The sequence below is a fragment of the Mytilus californianus genome, unplaced genomic scaffold, assembly GCF_021869535.1.
Source record: "Mytilus californianus isolate M0D057914Y unplaced genomic scaffold, xbMytCali1.0.p SCAF_11, whole genome shotgun sequence".
NCBI lineage: Eukaryota > Metazoa > Mollusca > Bivalvia > Mytilida > Mytilidae > Mytilus > Mytilus californianus.
This window is the reverse complement of record NW_026262593.1, coordinates 15,476,395-15,503,935: the sequence shown is the minus strand read 5'-3', so window position 1 is coordinate 15,503,935 and position 27,541 is coordinate 15,476,395. Positions and strand designations below refer to the sequence as shown.

Below are 27,541 nucleotides of genomic sequence, written 5' to 3'. Positions count from 1 at the left end.
GTAGCGTTTCTAATTTGATAAACAATATTTTGAACTGCACTTTGTAATATCGACAATAAAACTGGTACATAGAAGATCTATAATGGTCAGCGGTTGTTTTTCATTATATCTTGTCACACTTTGAATTTCAGAGAGTTTGGTTTTGATAGACATGATAATTTTATTCTAGGTTTCCTGCGATTTACAACTTTTATTGTAAAATAGACAGTATGTTGGCTGAAGGACGCCTCCGGGTGCGGGAGTTTCTCGCTGCATTGAAGACCCATTGGTGGCCTTCGGCTGTTGCCTGCTCTATGGTCGGGTCGTTGTCTCTTTGACACATTCCCCATTTCCATTCTCAATTTTAGTATGCTAATACCTTATTGTCTTTTTATTACTTTCTTTTAGAATTTAGCCATGGCCTCCAGTAGTAATGTAGAGATCATTACAGAAATAGATAGATGTGTGCGTATCGTTGATCTTTTATCTAAGTGTGACTTCATAGCCATGGATGCCGAAGGGATCAATTTGGGAAAAGATGGTCCTTTGACTTTGTTACAGATTGGAACAGTGGATGACAAAGTTTATATATTTGATATTGCAACAAACAAAGATTTGTTAAGGAAAGGGAAGCTCAAAGATATTTTGCAATCTGACAAGCCTGTAAAGGTAAAATAATATTTTCATCATATTCAAATGTAATATTTGTCTGATACTGAGAATCAACCTGTCTTTATCAATCTTTTTCAATCTTTCAGTCGAATGATTTTTTAATTGTTTTCACAGGCTTGATATGAGGGTAAATCGTGAAATAACTAAAATAACGGAATCCATGGAAAACGGAAAGTCCTTTATCAAATGGCAAAATCAAAAGCTCAAACACATCAAACAAATGAAAAACAACTGTCATACTGCTAAACCTCTCACTTGTATGACAGTCGCATAGAATTCAATTATATTGACAACAATGTGTGAGCAAAATAAACAGACATGACAGGGAAAAAGGTCAAAATTAGGTACAGCAGTCAACATTGTGTTATAATCTTAATCACTATACAAACAAACAACTTTTTCAACAAAGAAAAACAAAATGGCATATAGACACTCCTTAGTACATAGGAAAAAATGAAAGACAAGAATACAAAAATGTCCATAGCACAATAACACAATGAGGGGATGTATAAATAACGAACCACGGCAAAAATATTTTACCAAAAATGGACTAAACAGTAACTGTTAAAAATATATAAATACAAATAAAAAGAACACTATAACACGCAATTAAGGTGATAAACAACGTCAGAACCTAGAACCTAGAATCTATACTCCAAGACCATCATGTATTATTTGTGAAGTTGATACGGAATATTTATCAACAAGGTCGCAGTATCTTCCGATGAACTTTGTTTTAGAAAAAGGACGAGACGTTCTTGACATAACCCTGGTTCATCAACTTTCTGCACAGATACTGATTACGTTTTATAAAATCTGAGTAGCAGCTGCAAGCTTTTGAATACCGAATAAGTATGGAAATGCATGTGATGTTGGTATATTGTTGCTAGGGTGGCGGAAATTTATAATTTTAAAATGAAAATTGTCTCGTTTGTCATAGATTCTGGTATTGAGATGACCGCTAATGTCAAATTCAAAGTATAAGTCTAAACATGAGGCGGAGGAAGCCGTTTCTGTTTTTTCTTTAATTTCTAGTTCTGGATGATATATTAATGGAACCCAATCAGAAAAGTTTGGATTGTAAATGGAAAGAACATCATCAATATATCTGAATGTGAAATTGAATGATCTGGCTTCTTTGATTTTATTGTTTTGACAAGTGTCTGAAGAAACTCCGACTCATATGAAAATAAGAAGAGGTCGAGCACAGCTCGTTGCAATAGGAATGCCGACAATTTGTTGAAAAAGTCTACCTCCAAATTCAACCAATATGTTGTCAATAATAAACCAGCATACTGATCACTTGTTCCTCTGTGTTGCATGGTTTGCCTTTTTGTTAAGTATTAACAAAATATGCCGTATGGTATCCCAAAGCAATAAATTTATAGAGTATGCTACCATTTTTATATTGAAAAGCAGTGTGGATTATTTCTTTAAGACGATTTTCAATTACACATGGGGAATGGTGGTATATAGGGTTGAAAAATCCTTTGACACCTTTGTAGAACATGCAGATTAGCCGTCAATTCACCGTTGTTTGTACGGAATATTGTGAAACTTAGGTATCCAATACAAACATGGTAAGCACTCAAATTTGCTGCTCAATGTGATGTTCATTGAAGCCATGAAGGACTCGCCAAAATCTCTTCCTTGTCAAATGATATGTTTTTGTATGTGGAAATACCTGAGTGCTCATTTATACCTAATTATTTTACAAGACACTCGTAGTAGTACGATTTACATACAAAGAAAATATTATTTGAAGCTTTTTCGCATATCGTGAAGAGATGATAGACATTTCACAGCTTCCTTGTCTCTGAAAACGGACTTTGGTCTATCATTCATAGATGATAGCGGATATGTTCCTAATGTCGTAACTACAGTGCCGTCCCCTTTTCCCGAATGTGACCTACCGAATTAGACTTATTACCGGGTTTGTACTAACATGAACAACAAGACGGGTGCCACATGGGCAGCAGGATCTGCTCACCCTTCCGGAGCACCCGAGATCATCCCCAGTCTTTGGTGGGGTTCGTGTTGTTTAGTCTTTAGCTTTATATGTTGTGTTTTGTATACTGCTGTCGATTGTTAGCTCTTTTTCGACTTATGAGTTTGAATATCCTTTTTATATTTTTTGCCTGTCATATATAAAACATAGCATAAAAAACCAAAGACTGACTGAGTAAAAATGTGAAGAATAATTACTGTTTTTGGTCAAAACTAATAAAAACTCAATTTAAACAATAGTCCCATAGACTAGATGAATACATTTATTGCAACAAACCAAGGAAAGAAAAGTCCAATATGTAACGAATACTGTTATTTGCTCGACTAAGTATATCCAAATATTGGAGCTGATCTCAAGTGCTCCGAAAGGGTATGCAGATCCTGCTCAACATAAGGTACCCGTCGTGTTGCCCATGTCAGTACAAACACGGCGACAAGCTTTAATTGGGATGTCACATTCGTTGAAAAGAGGACAAGATAGTGGTTACGGTAATTGAAACATACATGTACCCATCGTCATCGGTTTAACAGATGTTCAGTGTTTGTCAAGCAACTCGTGATTGCGTCCGTAAAATATTTGACGGGATGATTTCAACTTCATCACTTGGAACTTTTGGTTTAATTGTTTCTTTGTAAGCATCAACCATGTATCAAGAAAATCATGATAGGAAATGCAATATCTGGAATATCGTATCATCTGGGAGAAATATACTCAATTTCCAGGCGCTGATATACTATTACTAGAATAGAAAGTTCACAATTGGAAAGCTGAAATAATCTCTATTGTCCTAAAGGTTTGTTCTCAACGGACCCTGATTGTCAATTTTGATATCAAAAAAAAAGAAAAAAAAAGCAGACTTGAATGTATCTGTTGATCCTTTATTTCAAGTTCGATGGGATATATGAGTTCTAAACAGTCACTAAACTTTGATTAAAAAAAACTGTATTTAGTGAAATGACTTTATATTTATAGCAGACTGCGAAGTTAAACAATAATGATAGCGTATTTTTATTCTTCAATAAATATATCCGTTTAGTATCTTCCGTCACTCTTTTAATATCTTATCTTTCGCCTCTCTTTTATTAAATTATAATCTTCATAGTAATGCGTTTTCAAATGAATAAATTCACAATTCTACTATGTCACTCCTCTTTTTTTTAGGTTATTCACTCGTGTGCAGGTGACAGTGCTGCATTATACCACCAGTTTGGAATTAAGCTGAAGAATGTGTTTGACACACAGGTATGTATGACAAATAAATGATGCAGGATTGATTTTGTTTAACGTTTAGTGGTGCGTAGTGATAGTGGTAGATTTGAATGCATCCAAGGACGAAAACATGTTATCAACCCTTCTTTGTACTAGACCGACATGCTCAGCCGGATTTTGAAAGTGCTAGTTCACAAGGTAACAGTTTGCCAGAAGAAAACCTATCCGCACACATTATTCTATATATTGATATATATTTATCATTCAGAGCAGACCAGTTATTTTCTTTTTCTCCTTAAGCATTGCATAGAGAAGCAGCAAATAATACCTACTTCCAAGTCTGTAGTTAAAAAGGCTTCATTTGAAATGTCTGACCTGCCATCCCGGTAGAAGCAGCTGGCGATAATATGAATTTGGATGAAGCATGTGTAAACGAAATTGAATATATAACTTTCACTACATACAGCATTTGACACGAAATTAAAGCGCAAATTAGTATTTTATACCTGTTTCATGTGATTTAAAGTTCCTAACATAAACATAGTACGTTTACCGATAATGATTTACAAAAACGTTAACTATTATTTTTTTTTTGCATAACAATAGTCCTTTGAGCACAAGACAGGATATCAACACAAGCAAACCATTCTATTTAAGCGATGCAAGCTTCTTACAACATGTTATTGATTGATTAATATTTCAGATTGCTCATCTTGTCATTTCGGAAAACAAAGGACGGAAATTGCCTCCTTCTATGAAATTAGGCGATTTGTGTCAAATGTACAATGAAAACGCGCAGCCACTAGATCAAAAAGACAGAGTAAAGGTTTGTATACTTGAATTTAAAGATAGGAATAAAAAAAAATTGAAATGAAAATAAATATATAAAAGAGTACAAAAGGAAATAATTGTTTACGCAAGATGATTTTAAACTTCTGATAAAATCCAATTTTTAAGACATTATCAAAATGTAATATTGATCGATCATGATATGACTGAAGGAATTATGATGTTTTGCTTGATAATTGCTTCGCATCACGGTGCGAAGGTATTAGTTTCAAACGATATTCACGCCATCTTGAAATTATTACGTAACACATATCGGTGCTCATTTGTTGCCTCATGATGTGGGAAAGATTCTATTGGCTAGAATGAGATATAGAATGAGAAGCATGTCCCGGACAGGAGAAGATATTAATTACGGAATAAATCAGTATGGGTATTCAAGATCCGATCCGATACCCGATTGCCTTTACTGGTTTAACTGACTATATGTCGCGTCAAATTCACATTGATATATAAGAGGAGGGAATCAAAATGAAGCTTTCTTCTAATTGTTACGGTTATGTTGTTTACCGAGCCCGATAAATGTAGATAAGATTCGGAAAAACTTATTAAACCTTTAAATAAACTTATTCTAAAAGGTTACCAATTTAACACTGTAATATATATGTTGAATATTGTTTTATTGGAATAAATCTTGATTACGTTATCAGTAAATTAAAACCATACTAGATATTATTGTTATACACATTTACGGTTATACAATCTGTTGATACCTATATTTTGGCATTGCACAAGGTCATGTTTTTCTCTGACTGTTAATGACATCTTTACAATTAATCCATTGGATGTTGGACATATTTTAGTCTTAGATACATAATTTTTTATTAGTGGTTATTGGGTTCGAACTAGCTGTCAGTAACTGCGAGTACTCCCAGATCTTTAATTAGTGTACTTTTTATTGTGAGGGATGTATAAATTCCCTGCCACGTCCGGCCTGTGTTTTTGTTAGATGTTTTTCTGCTTTGTATCGATCTGAGGAGTGAAGCTCTTCTCAACTGATTTTTATAGTTTGTTCTTATTTTGTACTGTTACACTACTGTCCCAGATAAGGAGGAGGGTTGAGCGCTCACAAACATGCTTAACCCCTCCACATTCTTTATGTGCTTGTCCCAATTCAGGAGCCTGAAGTTCATTGGTTGTCATTGATTCATGTATGCCATATTTGGTTTTCGTAAAATTGATATAAATTAGGCCTTTAGTTTTCTCAGTTGATTCGCTTCATATTTTTCATGTCAGGGCTTTTTATAGCCAACTATACGGTATGGGTTTTTCTCATCGTTGAAGGCCGTACGGTTGCCTATATTGATTACACCCACTGCATTTGAACTTTGGTGAATAGTTGTCTCATTGGCAATTAAACCACATCTTCGTATTTTTAATTTAAAAAGTGCTGTTTCTATATTGAAGGTGAAATGGACGAAAGAAGATGGAGAGTTATGGGCTAGGAGACCATTAACAGCTGATATGATTGAATACGCTAGTAATGACGTCACAGCCTTAATACCTGAAGTTTATCATAATCAGAAAAGGTGATCACGTTGTTGTTTTGAATTTCTTTTAATATAATAAACAGAATTTTAATGTGGTATAATACCACTGCCGTTTATTTGCCAACTCTAGTAAATGAATTTTAGTCTGTAACGGTCATTTTGATCTCAATAGAATCATCTGTAAAGTGGGAAATAGATTTTCGAGTCAAGTTCAGTCTTGCAGTCAACTTTCAGATTATATTTCTGACATCGGCAAGTAAGTACTGTTCAGACAATTTGCTCGCAATGAATTCAGTACTGTTCTATAACATTTCAGATAATTCAGTATGTTGTTAATGTGTGCAGGTAAAAACAAATACTTAACAGTCTGACCATAGAATGACAGATCTTACGTCAGCAAGCGAAGTGTCTGCGCAATACTGCATTTACCGCTGTGAATAAGTCGGAAAGTTGACCGAAAGACTGAAATGACTTAAAAGAATAGCGAAAGATACCAAAGGGACATTCTAACGCATAAACTACTTTAAATGTCACAGTCCTTTACTCTTATGTAAGCATTACGTTTTCAGCAACACGTCTTCTTTGTTCTTTTTTCTACTTGACCATTGTTATTTCATTTGACGGAACAAGTACAGTATATCATGTGTTTTCTGAACGACATATTTGTACATTTTTTCTGTCTTACTTATTCATAAACGAAACAAATATATCCCTGTTCATATTGTATTATAATTTTTTTGCATTTGAATTCTTGACTTTAAGGATTTTGATGGATCAAAGAGTAATCGTGGTGGTTGGTACTAATTAATTAAAGAATGAAAATGATATTTTGATGCGACCGATGCGCTTTTCTGGAATAACCTTGAAGAATAAAAAGCTAAAGATGTAAAAGTACTTGAATACCTGTAATACTATATCACCAAATTGGACGTAAACAGAACAGCCAAATTCATTTAAAGTTAAATTTGTCTTTTTCACCGCAATATATATTTTTTTCTTATAGAATCTTGGAAGTGAATAAACTATTACCAGAATTTAAGACAAGAGTTGAAGATGAAATCAACTACCATATAGATGAAGCTGCTTCACAAAGAAAGCGAACAAGGATTGAAGGAATAGTGGAATCCATCTTAAAAGATATTGAAAAAAAATATGACAAGAATACAAAGTTCCAAGACATTTCGAATGAGGATGAAACAAATGCGATGCACCATGCCAGATATGACCCAGAAGTTATGTCCCCATTTATCAAGAAACTGAAGACAGAAGAAATCAAAGCACGACTGAAAGAGTTAAGTGATCAGCTGTCTACAGAAGGCAATAGCTTTATTCCGAAGGCGAAATCATATGGATTCCTAAGAGCTTATCAGTATATTCAAGATAGAGAAATACAAGCAGAAGCAAAACGTCTCCAGATAGCATTAGATACATTATTTCTAGCTGACATGAAAAACAAATACAGTTTGACTACAAACATCAACGTTATTGCGCCTTACGAGAAAGATGCATTGCGGAGTATTCGAACAAGAAGCCAACATGACTCTACTATCAACCCCATACTTTTATCCCTTTATTGGCAAAAGCAAGAAAAAGACATAGATGTCGAAATAGAACAATTGCAAATTACTGGGAGGAGATATGATATACCTGATGGGAAACTTAAGTGGCTTAAGTATAATTGCAGTGACAATGTACCAGACAGAATAAAAAGGAAAGCGAAGGGACACCTCGATAAATTCTATTCAGCTTAATAATTATGCTGTCTCACAATAAATAATTAACAAGGGATAAAGCAAATTTCATTATTATGTAGTAATATGTATGTAATTCAAATAACCTGATGTAGCAGATACAGTGCTAGAATAATAACGAAATATCTGTCATATATTATCACATAACTGAATGAACTAATGCTTGAATGAATGAATGGATAAATCTATTAATAAATGAATCCATTAATAAAGAGAAATTAATGAATAAATAAATAAATCATTGAACACAAAGGAATTAAGAATTTAACAACCTAAATTTTTTGGAGCTTGAGTAATTAACTTAAACTATTAAGAAAGGACTGCAATCTTTTCAGGCGTTGTGCATTGGAGGTGAGATGTAGTTTGATCATTTTGGAGGAAAGGAAAAAATGGAAATCAATTTTTATTGACAGTTTAACATGTATTTTTCAACAGGAACGTATTAGGATATAACTGCATATATATCCAGTAAAAATTAAAGAAATTGTTCACTTACTTTCTTTAAGAATTGATTACCAAGGAATTTGAAAGAATTGTTTTAGTCAGGAATGTATCTGTATTTTAAAAGAAAAAAGTTATATCTCGTGAATGTAAAACAAAATTGAATTGCTTTTACAGGAAACGAGGCAATCAATATTATACATGATCGGAGATTGACATACAACATAATAACAAAACAAAAAACGAAAAGACGATTAAACATCCACATGACTTGACCAAAATGAGCAACAAGAACCCGTTCATAACCGGGATTACCGTATGTGCTCTGAGAGTTTTAAGTTTCTCTTGCACTAAAAGAACCCATTTTGTCGTCAATGACAAGCTGACAGAAAGCCTACATAAAGGATGTGATCGTTGTTGCGACTTATGGTACATGATCATTGTCTTTTGTAAGATATTTATTCCGGAACTGGCCTTCTTAATATTAATGGCGTCTGCAAAACTATTACAAAATTGATTTCAGCGTAGCCACTGTAAATCCTTTGGTTAGTTTCTGTATCAAAAAAGTACTAAAAGAACAAGTAAGCTTGCGAATATAGTAAAAAGTTTTAAATATAAATTCAATATGCAAAAAATGAAATGTGAACAATTGAAGAAAATAAAAAATCATGTCAAATCTTTTGTCGCAATGCTTTATTTCACAACCAACATCACAGTTAAGTTTTAGGTGTAGTAGTATGTCATGTAAGATACGGACGTAATTTTATTTGTATAAAATGAAAATAACCATTCGAAATGACATTCATCTCATACATTATATGTACAAAATAGTTGCCGTAAATGTAATATTTTAAAAGTCTTTCACAACATAAGTATAGATATCATTAATTCGTAATATATCACGAACAGAATAGAAACGGGGAATGTGTCAAAGAGACAACAACCCGACCAAAGACCAGAAAAGGGCCCAAGGGCACTAATGGATGTTTATAGCAGCGAGAAAATTCCGAACCAGAAGAGAGTGCATTACTAGATTTCTAACATTTACTTGCAGAAATATCATTTAAATTTATTTTTCACATCAAATTTTTAAATGGTTTTATTGTAAAAGAAAAGTATAGGAATGGTTCTGAAAAACTTTCTGTTTGGCTATACTTGGTTTTTTTTTTGGTACATCTCACTTATTTATTTGAATTAAAGATATGATATTGACAAAATTATGTTTTTTAGTCCCTGTAAAATTATTCATAATTTTCTAGTTTGCCTTTTTTCTGATGTTGAGGTAATGTCTATTACCGTATACCCCGCATAATTCATTCTATTTTTGATAATATTTATCAAACAGGAATCAAATTACTTGAGATATTGGCACAAGTAAGAACAAATAAGTAAGTTTAACTTATAAAATGGAATTAATTAACATCTGTTTTAGCTAATCTGCTTGAGCTATAGTCACATAATGAATTATCTTAACATCAGTTTATCTTTTAATGAATTCCTGAAGTATTTGTATATTGGTCGATATTTTTAATAATAAATTTTGAGGATTTGAGATTAAATCATAAATGAACAATCATGTCATTATCACATCTCAACTTAAGGTCTTTTCTGAACATTTGAAGTTCCCTAATATGTAGTGGTAAACTAAACTAAACAAAAAAATTCAGAAAAAACTCGGCCTCTAAGTAAGTGTTCTAAAACTAATCTTTCAGAGCTTTAAACAACTACTAAAAGGTAAAATATCAAAAATACCGAACTCCAAGGAAAATTGAAATCAGAAAGTCCTTTATCAAATGACAAAATAAAAAGCTCAAACACATCAAACGAAAGGGAAAACAACTGTCATATTCCTGACTTGGTATAGGCATTTCCTTATGTAGAAAATATAGAACTTATCATTAACTTTTGTAATAAACTTCAGCATAGGTACTATCTCGTGATTTCGATTGTTTTTCTGTCATGTGGTTTTCTTTGTTTGAATCAAACAACTGTCAAAGTTTAAGTATTTCCTACAATTGCTGTAAAATTATGAAAGTACATTTTATGAAAAAAAATGTAAACAACTATTTCCGCATTGGTTGAAATTTCCTGCTATCAGTTTCACATTGTTTGATTCGTTGCGATGTATAGTTTAACATATTGCAATGTTCACTCTGAATGTCTTCTAGTTATTTATGTAGTTTAGTTGCTGTCTCGTCGGTATATCTTTTAAAGATATTTTTTGTTAGTTTATCACTCAAGTAGACAGTCTCAGACTAACAAGTCTAATATATTGTATAGAGTTCCATTGTGAATATCGGTTGTCGTTTGGTATATTTAAAGCAATTTTTAGATAAATATATGAGCTTGTCAAAATATTAAACAATTTTCATAATAAAGAAATATATTTCAAATCTGTACTAGAAGAGGGACGAAAGATACCAGAGGGACAGTCAAACTCACAGATCGAAAACAAACTGACAACGCAATGGCCAAAAATAAAAAGACAAACAGACAAATAATAGTACAGATGACACAACATAGAAAACTAAAGACTAAGCAACACAAACCCCACCAAAAACTGGGGGTGATCTCCGGTACTCCGGAAGGGTAAGCAGATCCTGCTCCACATGTGGCACCCGTCGTGTTGCTTATGTTATTACAAATCCGGTAAATAGTCTAATTCGGTAGGTCACATTCGTGAAAAGGGAAGGGTATTGGAGTTACGACATAATGAACATATCCGTTATCATCTGTGAAACGATTATTCCATAACGGTCAACCAACTCGTGATGGCGTCCGTAAAATTTACAAAGGCATGACTTCATCTTCACCATTTGGAACTCTTGGTTTAATAGCTTCCTTGTGAGCAGCAATCCTCTATCAAGGAAATCATGATAGGAAATACAAGTCCGGGAATATCGTATCAATTGGGAGATATATACTCAGTATGCAGGCGCTGCTGGAATGTTGCTACATAGAAATGGAAAGTTCACAATTGGGAAGCTGAAATCATCCCTTTTGTCGTAAAGTTTTGTTCTCAACCGACCCTCATTGTCAATTTCTAGATGTAAGTCAAGATATGAGGCAGACTTAACTGTATCTGTAGTATCCTTTATCTCTAGATCGATGGGATAGATTCGTTCAACATGGTCACCAAATTTTGTATTATTTAGTGAGAGAACATCATCTATATAGCGGAACGTAAAGTTAAAGGATATTGCTAACTTCTTATCTTTCTTCCTAAGAAGTTCCTGTATGAAGTCAGCCTCATTATAATAAAGAAACAAGTCGGCAAGAAGAGGGGCACACTTGGTTCCCGTTGGAATTCCGACAGTCTGTTGAAAAACACGTCCTCCAAACATAACAACTATGTTGTCAATCAAGAAATCAAGCATCTTGATAATGTCAGTTTCAGAGAATTTTTTGTTTGAATCAGAGTGATTCTTTACAAAGTAGGATTTACCCCTCCCCAAGACAAGATACTTGTATCTACGTTCGCCATTCTTTTTAATGAAACAAAGTAATACCAACTCTTTCAATTTTTCTTTTAGTTTGGAATGGGGAATACTTGTGTAAAGTGTAGAAAAGTCAAATGTTTTAATACTATTGCAAGATGAGTGAGTCTTAGATTGTATGTACTCTAAAAGATCTTTGGAATTTTTTAGTATCCACATACTAGACTATGTCCTACATTAAGAATGTTTGTACGTTTTCTATATCTTATATGAAAAATGAGATTAAGTCATGCATCTTTATATATTAATTCTCTGGTCTTTCAAAGCAAACAGTTTATCATTTATAATACCCCGGCCTCGAGCAATAGTTGATATATCAGGCACAACAAACTTGCTATTACTTGTACCCTCATAACCAGTCAATAAGTGTATAATATTACACCTATTTGTCTTATAGTTTTTAAAGTTCCTTGCTTTTAAATGAACGTTGGTGAAACTAAAAAAAATAGCATATCTTATGGATGCACCGTTTTTGTTGATCATATGAAAAAAGACAGTAACAATGCCAATATTACTATTTCTCAAACAGGTTTTCTTCACTTCATAGTGGGGTGATCACAAACGTATGTATATGCGTAACATGTTTTGGTAAAAAAAAAACTAAATACAAATGCATCCACAGCATGTTATATTAGGCCAAGGCTGGTTATTTTACATCAAATAATACTTATTACATGTATTCCATGTAAGCATCATGCTTTGCAGAAATGCTCGAAATTGACATGATCAATACTAGGTTTTTTTTCTTATTTTTTAAGGTAAAAATAGATTACGTAATCGTGATAAAAATAGACGACGTACAATACAACTTTTTTAGTTATGCCGATCTTAAATGCGAAGCGCTTTTGTATAAGAATATCACTGTAAACGGCAGTTCTTATTTTAATTATTTTAATCTGTAGAATTGAATGGGACTGGTATAAACTGCGAAATTTTCCACAAAAGCCTAGATATTTTAATAAATCTGAAATGAATGCTGCCTAACTCCATTGTTTTGATTTTATACCTATCATAAACGAATTAGGGTGTACAATACTTTTAAAATATCTTATGTTTTTTCATATTTAGATTTCTGCATAGAAAATAGCGAAATGGTTTTAAGTGCGATGTGTTTGTGAGAATACGACCGCAAATTCAGAACGTTAACAATACAAAAGTTACAATGGATCCTCAAAATCGGACTTCGTGTGCTCTTTTGTCGAAAATCTATATTGGACAATCAAACTGAAGAATATTGGTCTTCGCCATATATGATTTTCAATGGGTTTGTTTGGAGGAAAAGTTGTTTTTAGTATTGGGAAAAAAGGGTTTGCCAAAATTGCAATGAGGCAGATATAACGTCGGTAACCTCAGAATCCATCAGAGTCCCTAAATAAAGCATATGTAAATAGAAGAATTAAGTTTTTTTGGAGTTTAAAAAGTTCTTAATATGTTTAAGATAAATAACGTGCTTTTGCTGGTCCTTTTAATTCGATGGACAGTTTTGACTTTTCAAACCTTTCTTCCTCACAATCGTACCAAAGAAAAGATTTTTCTATATGATTAAATGATCGTTTAAAAATCCGATTCCAACTTGACCTGCTGCAACTCATATCACGCCTTCTTTTGTAATGAAAAAGGTAAATATTCTAGATATACCTACTTGAAGTGTGATGATTCACCCTAACCTGAAACAGTGGTATAACATTACAACATAAAAAGACACACAATAAAATATCTATTGAAATGGCTTAACTCGATCAAAAAGACAATACACAAAAACAAGTAAATATACACTGAACGAATCTATATTTGATCTATGACTCAATATTAATAAAAAAGATGTTTCAATGTCAAAAAGACAACTTTAACCTAGGAAAAATTGCGTTAAATAAAGGAACGTACACAGGTAAACTTTAATATAATAATTTTGTTGTCAGGAGTACATAAAAATGTTTACAAAATAAATTTGTTATTCATAGTACGAGAGTCGAGCATGCCGATGAGAGCGGACGTGAAATTTTTGCAGAGAGAATCCTTCAACATCATTTAAATTGTTTGTCAAATTGGTTTCATGGATACATATTATTATCCTTACATCGTATATTTTATGTTTTGGATTATATTCTTTTGTTGAGGAAAGTTTCTGCAGATATTTTCAGGTTTGTTTGAGACATGTGGTCAGATGGGATCCATTAGTAGTTTCCATGTTGGAAACTATCAGACCAATCTATTTGATGTCTGAGGATTTTAGCTGTTCCCCTAATGGATCGGTTGTTTCTTTCCGAGATCCTTTATCGTAGAATTTTCGGCTTTCCTCTACCAGAAAATCAGCTAGGCATTTAGGGGTATCGGTTTGGAATCCAAGTATGTCCTTACCTGTTTCCCGTTCGTTGCCTTGGCATTTGTGCGGTATCAGGGGTGACCTTATCCTTTATTTTGTATATATTTTTTTTTATATTTTGCATTTTTTATATATTTTTTAGGATGAGCGAATCAGGTGATTGGGTGTGTTCGTATGTTTTATTGCATTGTGTTATTGTTTTTGGGGAAGGTTAACCTTCTGGTAGTAAGACCCGCCACGGTCAGGCTGGGAAACCGGGTAGGCAAATGCTCACATTTAATCTGTACCAATACAGTGTGTTAAATGTCCTCCTTTACACCATAACCCATGGTGGTGCTCCTACTAAAGGAGGAAGATACAGAACATACATACATACATACATACGAGTACAGAAGTGAACATGTTTTCGTCATACTAAATACTTATCAAAGGTGGTACATATCAAAAATAGTATGACGATATATAACACAAAATAAGTAAACATTGAAGTAATAATAGGCAACCGTACGGCCTTCAACAACGAGAAAAACCCATACCGTATAGTCTGCTATAGAAGGCCCCGACATGAAAAATATGAAACAATTCAATTGAGATAACTAACGGCCTAATTTATAACAAAACAATATATGAAAAACAAATATGACTGACATGAACCACATCAACCACTGAACTACAGGCTCCTGACTTGGGACAGGCGCATAAAGAATGTGGCGGGGTGATTTTTGTAAGCGCTCAACCCTCCCCTAACATTGGACAGTAGTGTAACAGCACAACATAAGAACAAACTATAAAAATCAGTTGAAAAAGGATAAACTCATCAGATCGATACAAAGAAAAACATCAAACAAAAACACAGACAGGACGTGGCAGCATATATATCCATCCCCCATCCCTACTAACAACAAAAAAGACACTAAGTACATGTAACGTGAATTACAAACATACTTGCAATGCTATAAAAAAAAACTTGATATATTTATCCCATCTCTATTATAATTCCCTTTTTAAAATATAGGTTTGACTGAAGTCAACGAAGGAAAAATACTTCCGGTTCGGCATCCTGTCAAATAGTTCTATGTTAATACACTGAAATAGTTCTGTGGGCTTTGTTAAATTTTTGTCCAATCTTTTCCTATTCAATGTACATTGCTTATTTTACACACTTGGAATTATCAGAAGATGAAGCAGAAATTTAAAGAATGCAATCTGATCATGTTAACTGAAAATTTAATTTATTTTCTGTTTTTGGTTATTATCATTGTTTTTGGGTTATTAGCTGTACCTGTAAACTTAATTTTGAGGAGGGAGAAAACCACATGGAATTCTTTTTTTGCAAGAGCAATTTGGGTAATTTTTCTTATTGTTAATATATTGAGATACCTGATAAAATTTTGGATATAAATCCTGTAACTGGACAAAAGAGAATGCACAATAATCATGGTAATGTGTTTCAATTTTGCAAGGTAAACAATGAAATCCGAATAGTTATCTTCTTCTCCGAGTTAATGTAAATAATGACGTCAATGGAGAAGTACCTTACCCAGTCGAATATTGCGTCCTTGATCATGTTGATTACTATTGAAAAATATTTAATATAATTGTATGGTCGTGAGATTTTGCAAAATCAAGCAGCACCTACCCCCCACCCCCCTCCCCCCCACCTTTTTCTAACAATGTATTTTCTTTTCTCAAGATAAACTGAATGTCAAGGGAGGATCTCAATATAGCACTTAATATTGATGTTGGCTATTCAAATCCCCCCTCGGCCCAACACCAGGAGCTTCCTTATGAGATATAAACATGCAGTAAAAAAATCAAATTTAGAGAATCGGATTAATATTTGTGTTTTGGGGATGAATGTTTATTGTTGCATATACAATGTTAAAATATTTTAACATCTTAAGTTATATGTGTAGCCCGACACATCTTGCATTCATGTGTGAGGTATAATTCTGTTGAATTACATTTTTTTAAACAAGTGATTTATGAAGGTTGGATCCAGGCTCCATGCAAAGGGTTGGTGTAATTGTGCAAAATGTAGAAAATAGAGGCGAAGGTAGTGAGGAAAACTTTTTTCATCAATTTTATGCATAAGCAGTGAAAGAAAGATGGGTGTAGCCCTCTACATCCCAGGTCACAAAAGCGCAATTATTCCTAATGCTTTTTCCTTAGGGTAGCAGTGATGTTCCATATTTCATTTCTCAAAGACTATACAAACTAGAAAAAAAATGGGGAGCTGTTCCAGTTATTAGAATTGTCAGCATTGCATAATAGCCAAAAAAGTATAAATCGTCATTGGGCAAAAAATGACTTAAAATGCAGTTTGTAAAAGAATGTCTATTTCTTTTTGGCTTCATGAAAAAGGCAAACTTTTAATGGCTCCTATGTGCAGAAATTGAATATATTTTCTATACTTTGTAAGATATGAATTTGAAGTTTCTGGATTTTTTAAACCTAATTGGAAAAACTTCCGATTAAAAGAAATTCCAATTCTGCATCATCCAATCGGAAGCTGTACAATATTCTATTCAGAGTGCCATTTTGGGACTGGTAAAATTTAAACAAATAATTGCTCTCTTGTTAACTTTAAGTTATAACCCCCTGAATTTGCCACTGTTTATTAATCTTTTTTTGCTGAAATAATAGAAGTAATATCTATAAACATTTTATCATAATTATTTTTTGGTATACAAGTCTATTTTGAATATTTTTTTTATAACAGAACACCATATTTATTAGGACATTGTTATCACTTTATGACAAGTACCAAATTTGAACCCTGGCAGGACTTCGATACCATGTTTTAACATCAATAGCAACTCCATTTATATTATGTCAGAAATTTTGTTTGAACAACTACTCTGTTTTAAAAATAACATGATGTTCTAGCATGTATACACAAAACCACTCACTAGTTCTGTATCAAGATATTGTTTATAGCAAGATGCAAAATTCATTTATATTGTGTGACAGTGTGAAAGAAGACACTTTACCACACGCCGTCCAATAACTTTGTGAGCTTAGTTACATAGGTACTTTATTTAGGTGTTGACAGAAATTTTGCTCTTGACCTCCGGCAGCATTTCGGCCTCATACTATTTGTTAGAATTTGCAACCCTTAATGTTGCTTAGTTTGAAATGTGACATTGATCATGAGCCGTCCCAAATTTTTTTCAACTAAGCTAAATTATGTTGACAAGTTTTCAAATTTTGAACTTGATCACATATCATTCATCACCCTTTTGTTTTCACTTGCAATCCTTTTGATGTCCTCGTTGAAACTTAATTTTGAACGCATAATCCACTTAAGATTTGTATGTTATATACATTAAATTTAGCTTTTTCTAATTAATACATGTACTGTGTACCTGTTTATATCTCTTTCATTTGGAGACATTTGAAATGCCATATCCCTTATGTCCTAGTTTTAGGCGGTGATTGGAAACTATGCCATTTATTTCAATTTGTTTTTCTTATCTTATGAAAGTTCAATATTTCACTTCCAGCATGTTAAGAATGTCAGATGCCCAAATAGAGATTCAAATTCATGACCAGACAAATTATAACAGGAAAAGGAGAATATGTGATTGGATTTAATCAAGAAATAAGAAGATGGTAGAATCCTTTGATTTTCAAGAGGTGGAGGAACAGAATGGAACAATATTGATTTAATTTTGGTTAGTTTTTAATAAAGATATATCATTACGAAATAACCTTGTTTTTTATAGCACTGCAAGATCATGGTTGTCATACTTATACCGAATGAAATACTTAATCGACTATATGTAACGTGAATCACAAACATACTTGCAATGCTATAAAAAAAAATTGATATATTTATCCCATATCATTTAGAATTCCCTTTTTTAAATATAGGTTTTACTGAGGTCAACAAAGGAAAAATACTTCCGGTTCGGCATCCTGTCAAATAGTTCTATGTTAATACACTGAAATAGTTCTGTGGGCTTTGTTAATTTTTTGTCCAATCTTTTCCTATTCAATGTACATTGCTTATTTTACACACTTGGAATTATCAGAAGATGAAGCAGAAATTTAAAGAATGCAATCTGATCATGTTAACTGAAAATTTAATTTATTTTCTGTTTTTGGTTATTATCATTGTTTTTGGGTTATTAGCTGTACCTGTAAACTTAATTTGAGGAGGGAGAAAACCACATGGAATTCTTTTTTTGCAAGAGCAATTTGGATAATTTTCTTGTTGTTAATATATTTGGATACCTGATCAAATTTTGGCTATAAATCCTGTAACTGGACAAAAGAGAATGCACAGTAATCATGGTAATGTGTTTCAATTTTGCACGGTAAACAATGAAATCCGAATAGTTATCTTCTTCTCCGAGTTAATGTAAATAATGACGTCAATGGAGAAGTACCCTACCCAGTCGAATATTGCGTCCTTGATCATGTTGATTACTATTGAAAAATATTTAATATAATTGTATGCTCGTGAGATTTTGCAAAATCAAGCAGCACCTACCCCCCCCCCCCCCTTTTTCCTAACAATGTATTTTCTTTTCTCAAGATAAACTGAATGCCAAGGGAGGATCTCAATATAGCACTTAATATTGATGTTGACTATTCAATCCTCCCTCGGCCCAACACTAGGAGCTTCCTTATGAGATATAAACATGCAGTAAAAAAATCAAATTTAGAGAATCGGATTAATATTTGTGTTTTGGGGATGAATGTTTATTGTTGCATTTACAATGTTAAAATATATTAACATCTTAAGGTATATGTGTAGCCCGACACATCGTGCATTCATGTGTGAGGTATAATTCTGTTGAGATACATTTTTTTAAACAAGTGATTTATGAAGGTTGGATCCAGGCTCCATGCAAAAGGTTGGTGTAATTGTGCAAAATGTAGAAAATATAGGCGAAGGTAGTGAGGAAAACTTTTTTCATCAATTTTATGCATAAGCAGTGAAAGAAAGATGGGTGTAGCCCTCTACACCCCAGGTCACAAAAGCGCAATTATTCCGAATGCTTTTTCCTTAGGGTAGCAGTGGTGTTCCATATTTCATTTCTCAAAGACTATACAAACTAGAAAAAAAATGGGGAGCTGTTCCTGTTACTAGAATTGTCAGCATTGCATAATAGCCAAAAAAGTATAAATCGTCATTGGGCAAAAAATGACTTAAAATGCAGTTTGTAAAAGAATGTCTATTTCTTTCTGGCTTCATGAAAAAGGCAAACTTTTAATGGCTCCTATGTGCAGAAATTGAATATATTTTCTATACTTTGTAAGATATGAATTTGAAGTTTCTGGATTTTTTAAACCTAATTGGAAAAACTTCCGATTAAAAGAAATTCCAATTCTGCATCATCCAATCGGAAGCTGTACAATATTCTATTCAGAGTGCCATTTTGGGACTGGTAAAATTAAAACAAATAATTGCACTCTTATTAACTTTAAGTTATAACCCCCTGAATTTGCCACTATTTATTAATCTTTTTTTGCTGAAATAATAGAAGTAATATCTATAAACATTTTATCATAATTATTTTTTGGTATACAAGTCTATTTTGAATATTTTTTTTATAACAGAACACCATATTTATTAGGACATTGTTATCACTTTATGACAAGTACCAAATTTGAACCCTGGCAGGACTTCGATACCATGTTTTAACATCAATAGCAACTCCATTTATATTATGTCAGAAATTTTGTTTGAACAACTACTCTGTTTTAAAAATAACATGATGTTCTAGCATGTATACACAAAACCACTCACTAGTTCTGTATCAAGATATTGTTTATAGCAAGATGCAAAATTCATTTATATTGTGTGACAGTGTGAAAGAAGACACTTTACCACACGCCGTCCAATAACTTTGTGAGCTTAGTTACATAGGTACTTTATTTAGGTGTTGACAGAAATTTTGCTCTTGACCTCCGGCAGTATTTCGGCCTCATACTATTTGTTAGAATTTGCAACCCTTAATGTTGCTTAGTTTGAAATGTGACATTGATCATGAGCCGTCCCAAATTTTTGTCAACTAAGCTAAATTATGTTGACAAGTTTTCAAATTTTGAACTTGATCACATATCATTCATCACCCTTTTGTTTTCACTTGCAATCCTTTTGATGTCCTCGTTGAAACTTACTTTTGACCGCATAATCCACTTATGATTTGTATGTTATATAAATTGAATTTAGCTTTTCCTAATTAATACTTGTACTGTGTACCTGTTTATATCTCTTTCATTTGGAGACATTTGAAATGCCGTATCCCTTATGTCTTAGTTTTAGGCGGTGATTGGAAACTATGCCATTTATTTCAATTTGTTTTTCTTATCTTATGAAAGTTCAATATTTCACTTCCAGCATGTTAAGAATGTCAGATGCCCAAATAGAGATTCAAATTCATGACCAGAACAAATTATAACAGGAAAAGGAGAATATGTGATTGGATTTAATCAAGAAATAAGAAGATGGTAGAATCCTTTGATTTTCAAGAGGTGGAGAAACAGAATGGAACAATATTGATTTAATTTTGGTTAGTTTTTAATAAAGATATATCATTACAAAATAACCTTGTTTTTTATAGCACTGCAAGATCATGGTTGTCATACTTATACCGAATGAAATACTTAATCGACTATATGTAACGTGAATCACAAACATATTTGCAATGCTATAAAAAAAAACTTGATATATTTATCCCATATCTATTAGAATTCCCTTTTTTAAATATAGGTTTTACTGAGGTCAACGAAGGAAAAATACTTTCGGTTCGGCATCCTGTCAAATAGTTCTATGTTAATACACTGAAATAGTTCTGTGGGCTTTGTTAATTTTTTGTCCAATCTTTTCCTATTCAATGTACATTGCTTATTTTACACACTTGGAGTTATCAGAAGATGAAGCCGAAATTTAAATTTGAACCCTGGCAGGACTGCGATACCATGTGTTAACATCAACACATTGTACTGAGACACGTTTAGATCTAAACATGTAAAAAAAAGTGCACAAAAGGTGTGCTTAGAAATGTGTTTAGGATCTAAACACCATTTTTACAGTGTACATATTTGAGAGTACTCGCAGTGATTGACAGCAAGTTCAGTTATCTCTGACGTTTGGTTGCTGTCTCGTCGGTATATCTTTTAAAGGTAATCATGTGTTAGTCATTCAAGTAATCAGTCTCAGACTAACAAGTCTGTTTTATTGTATAGAGCTCCATTGTGAATATGGGTTTTTTTTCGGTACATTTGAGGCAATTTTAAGATATATGAGCTTGTCAAAAAAATTAAACAATCTTCATATTAAAGAAACATATTTTAAATCTGTACAAGATTATGCTCCACATAAAGAATTTTTGTACGTTTTCTATATCTTATTAAAAAAAATGAGATTAAGTCATGCATCTTTATATATGAATTTTCTGTTCTTTCAAAGCAAACAGTTTATCATTTACAGAATTTTCAAAGAAATCAAAATACCCCGGCCTAGAGCAATAATTGATATCTCAGGCACAACAAACTTGCTATTACATGTACTCTCATAACCAGTCAGTAAGTGTATAATATTACATCGTTTTATTTGTTTTATAGTTTTTAAAGTTCCCTGCTTTTAAGGGGGCTCAAGGGTTTAAATTTTCGCGCCTACTACGCAGGATGTTGGGCAATGATATCGTAAGTCATACTTATTGTCGTAATTGGCAATAACAGTTAATTTTGATTATTATAAATAATCTATTTTATTTGAATATATTACCAAAGAGTGTGTAATTGAAAACTGTAATTTTAAATTTTATAAAATTTATTATTGCAATTTTCATTGTTGCAAATCTGTAATCTGTAAACGAATTTCTGCCAATCAAGGCATTCCCCGAATAGAGGAAAGTAGTTCCGTCAATGAGATTCCTCCACCAGTATATACACAGTTCAATTTATGGTTCACAATAGTTCGTACATTAAGTTATCTTATTTAATATACATGTTTACCCCACGACAGTGTTAAAAATATTTCAAATGCAATTAAAATGATAAAACTTAATTTTAAAAATAAGTTAACAATAAAGACAAAAAGTACAATTATAATTTTTAACACTGTTAAAAAAAAAAAAAAAAAAAAAGAGAAAATTTATGCAATCCGTAAAAAAAAAATTGAATAGACTTTAAAAACTAATAAAAGAGGGAGATCCATGTGTACCCCCACATATATATATATATATATATATATATATATATATATATATATATATAAGTCTGAAAATTACACCCAACAGTGTTAGAATTAGACTTTTATGCTGACAAATTTTTGTCCCTCAACGGGATTCGAACTCACACCTTTGATACACTACAGCACCAATCGCTTAGCCTCATGTCCAGCGCTCTAGACCACACGACCACATCCGCTATATAAAAATATAACTTCAATAGTCGTAGTGTTACCTTGTCACGTAAGGCGAATCTAGAGATAGACATAAGACATGTGTTTTAAGCGTGTGAAGATGTTATATTATTATTTAATACACAATGTATTTGTTATTTGTCAGCAATCTAACTCAACAATTTTTATATACCGTATGGGATAATGATTCAATTCATTATACAGTCACTAGAAATAAGTATATCATACAAACAAGTCTAAGCAAGTGACAACCATACAATATATATGCCCACTGGATCTCAGTGTGTTTGAGACACAGGGTTAATACAAATATTTATATAAGTCTGAAAATTACACCCAACAGTGTTAGAATTAGACTTTTATGCTGACAAATTTTTGTCCCTCAACGGGATTCGAACTCACACCTTTGATACACTACAGCACCAATCGCTTAGCCTCATGTCCAGCGCTCTAGACCACACGACCACATCCGCTATATAAAAATATAACTTCAATAGTCGTAGTGTTACCTTGTCACGTAAGGCGAATCTAGAGATAGACATAAGACATGTGTTTTAAGCGTGTGAAGATGTTATATTATTATTTAATACACAATGTATTTGTTATTTGTCAGCAATCTAACTCAACAATTTTTATATACCGTATGGGATAATGATTCAATTCATTATACAGTCACTAGAAATAAGTATATCATACAAACAAGTCTAAGCAAGTGACAACCATACAATATATATGCCCACTGGATCTCAGTGTGTTTGAGACACAGGGTTAATACAAATATTTATATAAGTCTGAAAATTACACCCAACAGTGTTAGAATTAGACTTTTATGCTGACAATTTTTTGTCCCTCAACGGGATTCGAACTCACACCTTTGATACACTACAGCACCAATCGCTTAGCCTCATGTCCAGCGCTCTAGACCACACGACCACATCCGCTATATAAAAATATAACTTCAATAGTCGTAGTGTTACCTTGTCACGTAAGGCGAATCTAGAGATAGACATAAGACATGTGTTTTAAGCGTGTGAAGATGTTATATTATTATTTAATACACAATGTATTTGTTATTTGTCAGCAATCTAACTCAACAATTTTTATATACCGTATGGGATAATGATTCAATTCATTATACAGTCACTAGAAATAAGTATATCATACAAACAAGTCTAAGCAAGTGACAACCATACAATATATATGCCCACTGGATCTCAGTGTGTTTGAATTCACATTTCTTCATTTTCTGTTTGCTTTTGTATCAATTTTTGTCAACACATGATAGCGCTTGGAATGAAGTGAATATAACAGTTGGCGGCATAGCGGTACCAAGTGATTACCGACTCGGTCTTCTATATCCTTGCACATCTTCTTTGAGAAGTAATAATAAGGGTTAATTATTAACGTTATTAGGTCAATAGGAATTTGCAGGCTTTCTCTTGCTAAAACCAGACTACCTTCGTGTAGTATTTTGCCGATAAGAGATGTTCTTATTTGTGATGTTGTTTCACACAGTAGGATAAAATGTTCAATAGTTTCATCAGCTTTATTACGGAGTCTACACATCGGATTTGTTGCATAATTTGAATATTCCGCTTTATTAGATTGCAGTATGTAGGTTCCTGTGACTAATTTGGAGCAAATAGACAGTTTCTTTATCTCATTTATATTTGCACTTATTGTTTTAAGTGAAGGATTGATTCTGCCAATATCATATTCACATTCAAGATACCTTAAGGTTGAGTACCCCTTCATTTTGGTCTTTATGGCATCCTCCCAGTACTTGTGAATCTTTTTGGTTATAAACCTCTCCCATTCAATTTTTGTTAATGGCTTTTCAAGATACTGTTCTAACTCTACGATGTCATATTTGCCACATATCTTTTTCAGATCAATAAACCAGCTATTGCTTGAGTAGGTTTTAATTTGAAGTTGACGTTCCGCTATTCTCCACTCTAAGGACGATCTTTCAGCTCTGGTTATATTCCCAAATAGTGATATAATTTTAATATGGATCTCTGCTTCAAGTGGGAGTAAACCTGATAATAAATAGACAGCCGGGTCAGCCACATTTAGTCTGAGAGATAAAATCTGTTTAATCCACCTTTTATGTTGTTGTTGTATAATATCTAAGTTTTTACCTGATGGTATCAAGACTTCTAGGCCGTAGGTCAAAACTGGTAAGATATATGTTCTAAATAAGGAAATTAGTGTTTCAGGGTCTAATCCATTTTCCCCATGTAATCCTGCACCCATAAGACTGTACATGGATCTTCTGGCTTTTTTTTATATTTTCAGTGATGGTTGCATTAGTAGAGTCTTTTTAAGATTTTTTTATTCCAATATGAGAAGAGTCTTGAACAATGGGCATATCTATATTTTTAAGTTTCAAAAAACCTTGATCAATATCTAGCATTTTGTTACATGTTTTGATTGGCAAGACTACACTTTTTTGAGGATGTAGTAAATATCCTTCTCTTTGGCTGAAATCAACTGCTATATTTATCATATTTTGGAGTTTAAAGGGATTGTTAGATATCAGGGCAACATCGTCTGCACAGGTCGGCGCACAACAGTTTATATTCCCAATTTTGGCTCCTAGTCCTGAGTTGCTCAGAATTTGTAGTAGAGGGTTGATATAAACTTTGTAGAGGTCAGCGCTAATGGTCCACCTTGTCTTACACCTTGTTCAATATTGAATAAGCAATTTGACAAAGTATTGCCCCATTTTACACAGGATGTTGCATTTTCATATAAATTACTGATCAGTCGAATAGATTGTTGTGAGAAACCAATTTGAAAAAGACGTCGTATTAAGTTTTTATGGACTACAACATCAAAAGCAGATTTTCCATCCAATAATGCAATATAGGTTGGTAACTTGAGATCTTTATTTTCTCTTTCAAATTCTTCAATGAACAGTTCACATAGCAGTGGAGTGGATTTTGCTGTGAAGCCTTTTTGCAGTGGGTTTTGATGTTTCAAGATCTTATTGTTTTTTCTTCCTTTGATTATAATCTCTATGATCTTCGAGTAAGTTGGCGTTACAGTAATCCCACGGTAATTTTTAGCATTCTTTATGTCACCTTTGTTTTTGAATACAGGGAAAAGAGTTCCAATTTTGAGTAAGTTTGGTAAATAGCAGTGCTCAAAACTTGTGTTAATTAGAAGTTGAAGATACTCAAGAAGTATTTCGCTGGCATGAATGAAATTTTCAGCAGTGATTCCATAATAGTCCATAGCTTTATTTGTATTTAATTTTTTGACAGCATTTTTCAATTCTTTTTTCAAATGCACTTCCGTTTTGGGGGAAATGGCATGTTCTTGTCGGTGAAAGGAGACAAAGACAAGATAATTCATAATAATCGAACACGTGGGCTGCTTTTCATGAATACTGAAACGCAGATCGAAAATAATAGAACACATTTTGGTAGCTTATGAAGCAGTTTCACACATGTTTTACACTAGAAAAGGACCAGGAAATATGCGTAAAATGTAGGTAATATTTTGTAAACAAAGGTAAATATACTGTAGTGTAAGTATTTTTCCTTTAAGTTCGGATATTTTACATCGTCTGCAAATGACTCCAGCACAAGAGTGATTCACGACCATAAAATCATTTGAACGCGTAAAATTAACGGAAATGATTTTCAGCTAAATTCCTGAAAAAAACAGTGACAACCATGAGTGTGTTTTATAGATTATAAAAAATTGAGAATCGAAATGGGGAAAGTGTGAAGACAACAACCCGACCAAATAGCAGAAAACAGCGCAAGGCCACCAATGGGTCTTCAACACAGCGAGAAAATCCCGCACCCGGAGGCAGCTGGATCCAGCCAGCCCCTGAATAATAATGTATACTAGTTCAGCGAAACTGGACGTCACACTTAACTCCGAAACATATAAATGAACCAAAATTGAAAAAAAACATACATTCCTGACTTGGGACAGGCGCAAAAAAAGTTTGCGGCGGGATTGAACATGTTTTGTGAAATCTTAACCCTCCCCCTATACCTCTAGCCAATATGGAATAAGCAAACACACAGCAATACGCATAGTAAAATACATGTAGCTCATGGTCCAATGTACTTGTGATAAATTTTTTTACAAATTATTTACAGACCTTAGGGTCCAGGTGTGTTGACTACATCACCATTTATTTGCGGACCTTAGAGTCCAGCCTGGCAGGTGTGTTGTCTACATCAGACACCATAAGTAATGACCATTTGATTTTCGGGAAAAAGGGCAAGAGTTTCTTTTGCAAACAGAATTTTCATTTACTCTGTTGTTAGTCTAGTTTATTTTAATATGAGTCGTTTTGCTCTGATTCCTGTTGTCACATACTCGTTTTTCCAAAAGGTGTTTCTCACAAATTTTAGTTTGTACTGCTACTACTGGGTAATCTCGCTGGGATTTTTAATAATAAAACTAAGAAATTGGTAAAAAATATGAACTCTTTTATTTTCATTTTTTGGTTATGCACTGTTTCACGGAAAAAACTTTGATTTTCAATCACCAAAAAACTTATAATTTTGCTCAGCTGTATCTATTCATGAATTATTGGGGAGTAACCCCGTAGATTATTCATGTAAAACTTGGCACATATCAAGCTGTGTTGAATATTTAATGATAAGGTGAAGTTGCATATTAAACTATATATTTTAAACAATTTACTATTTGATTAAAATTTTGTTGTCTTTGCAAAATCTTATGTCAAATGCCTGAATTAATAAAGTAATACCAGTATGTGTTTTTCTAGAACAGTACACTTTTCAAGGACAGAATTAAAAAAATAGATTAATTCAAATCAGGCTACGCTTAATTAATTCAAATCAGGCTATGCTTAATCAGTTGGGATTGAATAATAGTTCTTATAATTATTATCACAGTGGCAAAATGTAAAAGGTTATTCATGTTATTTCAGGGATTTGATACTATTATA

At 32.9% G+C, this 27,541-nt stretch overlaps 1 protein-coding gene across 6 annotated transcripts in view; it reads left to right on the top strand.

Annotated features, from left to right (window-relative positions):
• The window catches only part of LOC127719646 (piRNA biogenesis protein EXD1-like), a 154,825-nt gene that overhangs the window by 67,966 nt on the left and 59,318 nt on the right, over positions 1-27,541 (top strand). For 3 of the 6 annotated variants that reach the window (XM_052225871.1, XM_052225872.1, XM_052225873.1), the window contains exons 2-6: positions 388-648; positions 3,821-3,901; positions 4,572-4,694; positions 6,122-6,243; positions 7,208-8,450. The exons of 1 other annotated variant lie outside the window; for it this stretch is intronic. In XM_052225871.1, coding sequence (XP_052081831.1) covers positions 397-648; positions 3,821-3,901; positions 4,572-4,694; positions 6,122-6,243; positions 7,208-7,955 — 1,326 coding nt within the window. In that variant the 5' untranslated portion in view covers positions 388-396 and the 3' untranslated portion in view covers positions 7,956-8,450. Of the gene's footprint in view, positions 1-387; positions 649-3,820; positions 3,902-4,571; positions 4,695-6,121; positions 6,244-7,207; positions 8,451-27,541 lie in introns of those variants that run through there. 2 more of the 6 variants (XM_052225874.1, XM_052225875.1) reach the window with 2 other exon arrangements.